Source organism: Solea senegalensis, unplaced genomic scaffold, assembly GCF_019176455.1.
Source record: "Solea senegalensis isolate Sse05_10M unplaced genomic scaffold, IFAPA_SoseM_1 scf7180000015246, whole genome shotgun sequence".
NCBI classification, from domain to species: domain Eukaryota; kingdom Metazoa; phylum Chordata; class Actinopteri; order Pleuronectiformes; family Soleidae; genus Solea; species Solea senegalensis.
Window position 1 is genome coordinate 1 of NW_025321274.1, and position 9,795 is coordinate 9,795.

General features: G+C 41.5%; 1 protein-coding gene across 1 annotated transcript; it reads right to left on the reverse strand.

The window, feature by feature from the left end:
* Positions 1–4,795: 4,795 nt before the first annotated feature.
* Positions 4,796–6,694, reverse strand: LOC122762092 (tripartite motif-containing protein 16-like). Its single transcript, XM_044017273.1, has one exon. It carries the CDS (start codon positions 6,650–6,652, stop codon positions 4,979–4,981), a length of 1,674 nt encoding a protein of 557 aa, XP_043873208.1. The 5' UTR covers positions 6,653–6,694; the 3' UTR covers positions 4,796–4,978.
* Between the last annotated feature and the right edge of the window lie 3,101 nt (positions 6,695–9,795).

Sequence of the window (9,795 nt, forward strand, 5' to 3'; positions counted from 1 at the left end):
CGTCGACACAAAGAGGAAACAAATTAACCAAAGAACCGAGTTAATAAAACTCTGTTTGACAGGAAACAGCAGGTTAGTAAAGTCACTCACTCTCCCGCACCAAAGCCCATAGAGAAAATGAGTGATTTTAACATCACAGCACACAGGAGCTGCTGATCCACTGCTGCCTCGTGTGGACAGTTTGTGTCAATAAAGTTCATCCAAATGTAGGATTTTAAATGGACAAAATAAGACATTAGAACTTAGTGATGGACGCAGGAGTAGATCAACAGCTCCTGTGTGTGTGTGCAAGTGTGTGTGTGTGTGTGTGTGTGTGTGTGTGTGTGTGTGTGACGTTAGAATCACTCATTTTCTCTATGGGCTTTGGTGCGGGAGAGTGAACGGTTGGAAAAGTCTGTCTCACAGTGAGATAAAGACATGAAACATGTTCCTAAAGAGTTTTTTTTATTCTTTTATATTATTATTTTCTGGGTTTTTTTAAAGTAAAAATTTAAGACAGAGTCATCATAAAAAAAACTGTAAAAGGTTTCAGGGTTTCTTAAAAATCACCAGTGAATTAAAAACAGACACTCACGACCTGAGGGTTACAATAAAGTCCATCAAACACACACTGAAGACAAAGCACAAGTGTCTCCTCCAAACCTGCAGATCTAAAAGACATTTCCAGTCCTGAGCGTCTTAAAAAAGCTGTAAATATTTCATGGCAGACACCTACACATTTCACGTAGGCGTAAGAAAGATAAAGCACTTAAGACTCTGAGTGCTCGACTTCTCTTTCTTCTGCGGCCCTCGAATCAAACGGGAAAAAGCTTCTTAATGACTTTTTAAATTATTTGTTTTAACTGCGTGTGTGTGTGTGTGTGTGTGAGTGTGTGAGTCTGCAGAGAGACAATGAACAAACTTGCACCGTTGCCTCCGTTTACTCCTCACTTTAATACGACTTTAAGGTGATTGGATTAGACCTCAGACGTTAAAGCAGCCGAGGAACCCAAGCGCTCCGAGACCGCGTTAAAACACAAGTGCGAATGAGCCGAGAAGAGATTAGATGTCATTCGCTGACGCCAGGTGTAAATGTACTCACGTGATTTCACCGCCGCGGGCGCTCCTGGACCTTTACACTGCACACAGGTCTCCACAGGTCTCCACAGGTCTGAGGAAAGGTTTGAAAACCACGTTCCTGTTGGGCAGAAATGTCACAAATGTGGGTGTCGTTTGTCATAGTGGACTTTACACGATGTATAATCCCAATATTGTGCAGAATCCACGGCTAACATGAGCTCATGTAACTCTGTGCAACTAGCATCACAGCAGCGGACGAAAACACAAGCAACTGAAGAAAAAACTAGCTATTAATATTAACATTAGTTATTATTGGTTGATAAAAGGCAAAAAACAGCAAGCCAACAAAACAATTCCCAAAATTAGCCTTAAAGTTGGCTTAGGTTAGCTTAAAGACAATGTCAACAACAAGCTAACTTAAGCAAATACTAAATTAAGCTGTTTTAAAACTAACAACTTAACCTGTGTCAACACAACAAGCTAAACCAAGTCATAACTAAAGTGACAAGCCAAAACTAACTAGCTAAATAAGCAAAAGCATAAAACTAAACACAACTGAAACATAAAGCTAACCACAGCTTAAAAAGCAAGTGAACCTGTGGCAAAAACAACAAGCTAACCATAGTCAAACATCAACAAACTACAATAGCTAAAAACAACAAGTTAGACTGTGCCAAGGAACACAGCTAACAGTTGTAATGAACAAGCCAAAATGAAAATGCTAACATAAGTCAAAACATGGAGCTAACTTCAGGTAAAAACAGGAAGTGAACCTGTGCTGAAACAACAAGCTAACATCAGCTAAAACCACAAACACCAACAAACAAGCCAACATTACTCGTTAGCCTTTTAGCATCAAAGTTAGCCCAGGAGTCGACAGAGTTTGTCGTTCTCAGAAGAACTTAAGGGGAAAAATAAGGTTGTTTTTTCTTACCTCACATGTTGAAATAAAAGTGTTTATGATTTAATGAATTCATTGATATTCATCCTTTGATTCTGTTGGTCACATTAGCTTCACCTCCATTTTAGGTCAAACACCTGCAGAGCTGCTCTCTCCTCCTTCTTCTCCTTCTCCTTCTTCTTCTGTTGGGGTCAGTGTTGTTGTTGTTGTTGTCGCTGGTTAAAGGCGGTTTAATGTCTGCCACCTGCTGGACTGGAGTGTGCATGAGGAAAAGTTGGTAACTGGAGCTGAAATCAGCACCAAAATGTGAATATTTAAAAAAAAACATTTCTGGTTTGAGCTTTTTAAATGTTAATCTTCTGCCGATTTTATTAATTTATTGTTTTACGCCGCAATATTACATTTTATTCTCCATTTTAGTCGAACTTTCTCACTTTGTTTTATTCCTCTCCACACAGGGTTTAATTTAATTTGTACAATTGAATGTTTTAAATGTTATTTTTGTTTTTCTGTGAAGCACACTGAGTTGCCCTTGTGTATAACGTGCAACAAATCGCCTCCTTATTACAACTACTACTAATAATAATAGTCAAATCATATAATTCAATAAAAAAAGGTTCATATGGCATTTTATTGAACTGATTTAATTCATACAGCAGATTGTAAACGTCCTCTTTAACTCGGTCCTTTCTTCTTTAAAGTCATTTCATTCAGATTTCATCCACTTTACAGAACATTCACACAGTAAATATGTTAAATGATATTTAAATGATTTTCTCCGACAAAAGAAACGACGTCACACGTGTGAAAGTCACATGATACGTCATGATTGATTGCTTTTTTTTAACTTTCTTCTCTGGTTTGTCGTTGTTCTGAAACACTTGTGTTTCATGTGAGGTCACGACCCCACCCTGTCACTCTGTGTGTGTGTGTGTGTGTGTGTTTACTGAGTGTATTCTCTGTGACAGAACAACAGCTATGTGAATGGAGCTTAAATTTTGAATGACCTTCATGACCTCAAACTCACTTCCTGTTCCCATCACACACACGAGTGCACACACACACACACACACACAGACACACACACACACAGACAGACTCTGCGCTGGCAAGGCACACATATTGGGATCTGACGATTTAAAAGGTTTGGTGTCCAGCGGCAAAACAAGACAAAAGGTTTTACCTTCAGAAGTCACTGGAAGCACACTGCGCTTTTACACACACACACACACACGCACAAACACACACACACTGCTGTGTTTGACCCTCTGAACCGTTTCATAAAAAACAATAAAACTAAAAACTGGAGCCAGAAGAGCTGCAGAAACACATGCATGCAGTCATCCTCACCCCTTCATCCACTTCATCCACAAACTGCAGTGTCTGACCGGAAGTGGACTTCTTCCGTCTCGTGGGACATTCGGACACTTCTCATCTCGACCAAATTATAGCGGTGTATTACGAAAAAACTAGACTTTATAAACCACTCACTCTCCCACACCAAAGCCCATAGAGAAAATCAGTGATTTAAGCTCACAGGGACACAGGAGCTGCTGGTCTACTGCTGCCTCGTGTGGTCACTTTGTGTCACTGAGGTCAATCTGAATGAAGGACTTTAAATTCCGAATTCACTAAAATAAGACATTTGAACTCAGTGATGGAGGCAGCAATGGATCAACAACTCCTGTGTGTGTGATGTTAAAATCACTGATTTTCTCTATGGACTTTGGTGTGGGAGAGTTAAGGCTGAAATCGGTTTTTTTGTCCATCCCTTTAAAACCAAGTCTTATCCCTCTGCAGGTCTGTCAACACACACGCACACACACACACACACACACACACACACACACACACACACACACACACACACACACACACACACACACACTGTCCTCACTGTCTGTGTTTTCATTGTTGTTTTGAATCACGCGACAGGAAAAGACTGAGTGGAGGAGAAATGAAATCTGTGCACAACAACAATCAGCAGCAGCAGACATGAGTTATTAGCTGTGAACACACACACACACACGCACACACACACACACACACACACACGCAGAAACAGTGTGTGTAGATGTCATGAATAATTCATATCATGTGAATGTTGTGGGTTGAACACAGTGAAATGTAAGAACAGCCTGCAGGGGAAACACAGTCAAACATTTCCTTGTCTGTCTGTCTGTCTGTCTGTCTCACACACACACACTTATACAACATTCTAAGTGAGGATACTCAGTAAAAATAATGCATTCATAGACCCTAACGTTAACCAGTACAACCGTATTTAACGGTAATAGTAGCGTTGTTGTTGAGTGGCAGCCATGTTGGAATCCCATGTCGGGAGTCGGTGACATCGCTCGGACTTTTCCAAGTTGGAAATTCCAACGTTCCGACTACAACTAGAAGGCGACAATAGACGGACAAATAAATAAATAAATAAATGACATGACAATTTAAGATTTAATCAGAAATCTAAAATCCCAGTGTCGGTGTGTGTGTGTGTGTGTGTGTGTGTGTGTGTGTGTGTGCGTGTGTGTGAGTGTGTTGTTGTGGAGATTTGATGATCAGGTAAAACAACCATGGATAGAGTTTAAAAATCCCAACTTTTATTGATTCCTACAATCAATAAAACAATCAAATACACTTAACCATGAATCAAATACACTTAACCATGAATCAAATACACTTAACTATGAATCAAATACACTTAACTATGACTCAAACACACTTAACCATGAATTAAACACACTTAACTATGAATCAACTACACTTAACCATAAATTAAATACACTTAACTATGAATCACCTACACTTAACTATGAATCAAATACACTTAACTATGAATCAAATACACTTAACTCTGAATCAGATACACTTAACCATGACTCAAATACACTTAACAAAATGAGCAAATGAAAGAAACTTTGTCAATAAAGTTGCTCACAGTTTGAATTCAAAAGTCAAAAGTTAAAGATTTAAACTCAGAGTTAAACTCACTGCTGCTGAAAGAACTCCAGATTATTTGAGTTTACAGAACTCTGCTGTGTCTCCAGGTGAAGAATAAAGACAAACTCCAGCATAGAGAGTCTGAGTGAACGTGGTCTGGACTCTGTGGATCAGAGTCATGGTGTCAGAGACTCTGTAGAAGGACAGAAGACCTGCTCTGTGGTCCAGGTAAACTCCCACTCTGGAGACTTTAACATCTGAGACGTCAGTCCTGATTCTGTTGTGAACAAACTGACATTTGTTTTGGTCACAAATTAAAGCCCAAGATTTGTCATTTAATCCAAAAACACATTCATGTGAACCTGATCTGCTGATGTTCTTGTACGTCACTGCTACACAAACTCCTCCTCTTCCTGTCCACTTCACCTCCCAGTAACAACGTCCAGTCAGACTCTCTTCACTCAGGACCTGACGATAACCAATGAATCTGTCTGTGTGACGAGGATAAGACTGATCTTTATTCATAAATGTCACTTTTCTGTTTCCCTCAGATAATAACAGAAGTGTGTGAACTGTGTTTGGATCCAGTTTTATTTCCTGTGAATATCTGAAGAATTCAGCTCTGGTCTTTGGTTCTGGTTCTGGTTCTGTCAGTAAAACATCTACTTCAGCCACAGCCAGTGAGATGTCTGTCCACGTCACGGTCAGGACGTCCTGCAGTTGACCTCTGAGCTTTGCTACAGCCACCGTCACGTCCTCAAAGTGTCTCAGAGGACGGACGTTGATGGATGAGTGTGTGGACGGACTGAGTGCTGACAGTGAGCGGTAGTTGAGGAGAAACTGGTTGTGGTCTTGTGTGAGTGAGAGCTGCTTCAGTTCAGCTTCTCTCTTCTTCAGCTCAGTGATCTCCTGCTGAAGCTTCTCCTCGGCGTCTGTGACTCGTCTCACCTCAGTTTCCAGCTTGGATCTGATCTGCTGCTTCACGTCAGAGCTTCTCTTCTGCAGGAGACCCATCATCTCAGTGAAGCTCTCGTCTGTGTCCTTCACGGCTTTATCAGCAGAGAGAGTGAGAGTCTTCCTCTCCTGTTGAAGCACCTTCACGTCTCTGTCTCTGTCCCTGAGTCTCTGCTGGACTTCTTCTCGACTCAGATCCAGGTCTCTCTGCTTGTGCGTCCTCTCTGCTGCAGCTGTGACCGTGTCGTGGTCTTTATGTTCGTCCACAGAGCAGAGATAACAGATACACTTCTGATCAGTGCGGCAGAACATCTTCATCACCTCGTCGTGACGAGGGCAGATGTTCTCCTGGAGGTTCTTGGACGGCTCCACCAGCTTGTGTTTCTTAAATGCAGGTGATTGATGATGAGGCTGGAGATGTTCCTCACAGTAAGAGACCAAACAAGCCAAACAGGACTTGTGAGCTTTCAGTTTCCTGCCAGTGCAGACATCACAGGCCACATCTTCAGCTCCAGCATAGCAGTGATGAGCAGGAGCAGCGTGGAGTTCAGTCTTCTTCAACTCCTCCACTAAATCTGCTAACATGGTGTTTTTCTTCAGGTCAGGCCTCGGTGTGAAGTCCTCTCTACACTGAGGGCAGCTGTAGATCCTCCTCTGCTCCTCTGAGTCCCAGTGGTCTTTAATACAGTTCTTACAGAAGCTGTGTCCACAGGTGAGACTCACAGGATCCTTCAGAAGATCCAAACAGATGGAACAAGACAAGGTTTCTCTCTGCAGCTGAACTCCTGCCATTTCACCGCTCTGTCACCACCACTGTCTGAGTTTCACTTCCTCAGAATTCTGACAGGTTTGAAACAGGTTTGAGCTCTGATGTCAACAACATGTGACGCGGCGGTGGGCGGAGCCTCTCGGCTCCTCCTTCTCCCATTGTCAAACTGCAGGTGTGAGGGAGAGGGAACCAGGAACCACTCCCACTCTGTTCTAAGTGACACTCCCTGTGTGTGTGCGCATGTGTGTGTGTGTGTGTGTGTGTACATGTTTTTATTCATGATGATGCTTCACATAAAGGAACCTTGTCAAAATCATGTTGATACAATTATTGCTGAGTCATGTCAGGCACGTGTGTGTGAATCACAGTCACTTCCTGTGGATTTATCGATAATCCCGTGCGCCTGCGAGGACACACTGGGGGAGACCTGGTGGAGAGGGTCAGTGACTTCAGGTTTCTGGGAACGTACATTTCTCAGGACCTCACATGGGGGACTAACACCAATGCCCTTGTGAAAAAGGCACAGCAGCGTCTGTACTTTGAGGTCACTGAGAAGGGTCAACGTGTCCCGGGACCTGCTGCTGTCCTTCTATAGGTGCTCTGTGGAGAGCGTCCTCACCCACAACATCTTGGTGTGGTTCAGGAGCAGCTCTCAGGCTGACAAGAAGGCTCTGGAAAGAGTCAGAAAGTCAGCAGAGGGCACCATAGGAGTGCAGCTGTCCTCTCTGTCAGACATCTACGACACCAGCATCACCTGTGACAGCTCACACCCTGGGCACAGCCTGTTCTCACTGTTGCCCTCAGGGAAGAGGTACAGGTCCATCCAAGCCCGTACCTCTAGGTTTGCGAACACCTTTTATCCAAGTGCAATAAGAGTACTTAACACTAAGTAACTCTTCCAATCTGTGCATTATTCTTACACTTCGTACCTGTGCAATATACACACCCCACATACATCCACTCTGCTGTACAATGTACAATGTACTGTATCAAATACTGCATATTTCCCTTACTGGCTCCCACTGTAAATACTTTGAATACTTTTTTTTTACATATCCTTCTAATTTTGGTGTTGCTGCACTGTTTTGCACTGCACTGTTTTGTTCTTTCTTCTTCTACTCTTATCTCTTCACTTGCACTACTAGAGCTGTCCTTTAATCTCGTTGTACACTGTATAATGACAATAAAGGGGATTCTGATTCTGGTGTCATCACAGTATATAAAGATAAAAACTTAAGTAAAAATTTATGCGCTGGACCTTTAAAGACAAGTTCTAGTTTTTTTTTTTTGTTTTTTTTTACATCAGATTAAGATTATGATAGATTATTCATATGTTTACTGCTTTATCCATGTTTTTCCCAACAGGAAACTGAGGTTTGTAAATTCACTCACTCTCCCACACCAAAGCCCATAGAGAAAATCAGTGATTTTAGCTCACAGGGACACAGGAGCTGCTGGTCTGCTGCTGCCTCGTGTGGTCACTTTGTGTCACTGAAGTTAATCTGATCGAAAGATCTCAAAAGCCGAAGTGACAAAATAAGACATTTGAACTGAGTGATGGAGGCAGCAGTGGATCAACGACTCCTGTGTGTGTGATGTTAAAATCACTGATTTTCTCTGTGGACTCTGGTGTGGGAGAGTGAGTGCTTTACAAACCTCAGTTTCCTGTTGGAAAAGTGTGTCTAACAGTGAGATAAAGACGTGAACGTGTATTTGTTTTATATATCGTAGACTTCAAGCAGGGGTGGTCCTAGACCATTTGGTGCCCCTAGACGAGCTTGATTGATGGCGCCCCTTCCCCATGAGAAAATAACATTAACATTTATTCAAACAATTATAATACAAACAAAACTTATAACTTTAACAGTAGTGCAACATCTGAGAACAAAAAGTGCACACTAAAGAATCAAAACAAAAAATTAAACTAACAATAAAACATTGTGTGCAAAATGAAATACTGTAAAATAAGATTCATATAACCTAGTAATCAAAATATAATATACAAAATAAACAAATAAGGTTCAAACTCACGCCAAGTGAATAGAATAATATATCATCTATAACCTCCTGAGGTTAGAATTTTCATTTATTTTACTAAAGTTGAATTTGTTTTTATGTCAAAGTATTGTTGTAGATACAGAGGGATGGCAAAAATGTTGAAAAAAGCATTTGAATTCTATTTCTTTTTCTCACCGCTCACTAGATGGCGCCCTAGGTAAGCGCCTATGTCGCCTGTAGGAGGGACCGCCACTGACTTCAAGTGACGCAGAGTCTTTCGTTAAGTGACTAAAATCTATTTTTCCCTTTCATTTCCCCTCAGAAGCTCAGTCTGTGTCTTGCTGTGAATAAAGATTTTTTTTCTCTCTTATATTTTAATGAAATAGTTTTGATTTATTTGAAAGATATATTTACATCTCTTTGGTCCTGCAGTTGAAATATGTCCTAAAACAGAAAATAATACTCTTCATGTTGTACGTTCCTAAAGCCTCAGTACGTACATTTAAACGTAATAATGTGGGAAAAAAGCTCCAAAAGCTCCGAGTTCTCCGGGTTAAACTCGACTGGATCAGGTTATAAAGAGCTGATTCACGTCAGTGGACAGAGGAACATTTCCAAGAAGTAGTTTGAGCTGTTGTCATGGTGACGCAACTCCAGGTAAGAAAGCAGGAAACCTGTGAGTTCCTTTGATTCCGTCGTCGTTTCGTTTCGTTTCTTTTTTTTTTCCTCAATTCCTCTCGGAATTAAAAAAAATAAATAATCTTAAACCCACGCGTTTTCTTTTTCTCGCTAATTTTCCGAAACCGATTCGCGACGTCCTCGTGCTCTGAAGACACGATCTGTGTCTCTCTCCTGTCACTGAAGACACACGTGTATGTAAATGTGTGTTTGATGCTGTTTCTGCTCGTTGCATCATCTTCATCTTCATCATCGTCTTCATCATCAAGTCTCCTGCACTTTCAATCCATGAAAGGACGTCGTCTTGTCTGTGTGTCCCCCCGTCTGTCCTCGCAGCACACTGCGTCTTGGGGGTGTGTCCTCACACACACACACACACACAGTCACTGTCCTTTAAGACACATTCCAAACTGGAGCCACGTCCATTTTAAAGACTCAGTACGAAACATGTACTAGCAGAACTGTAATGTACATCCCATAATAATGTTTA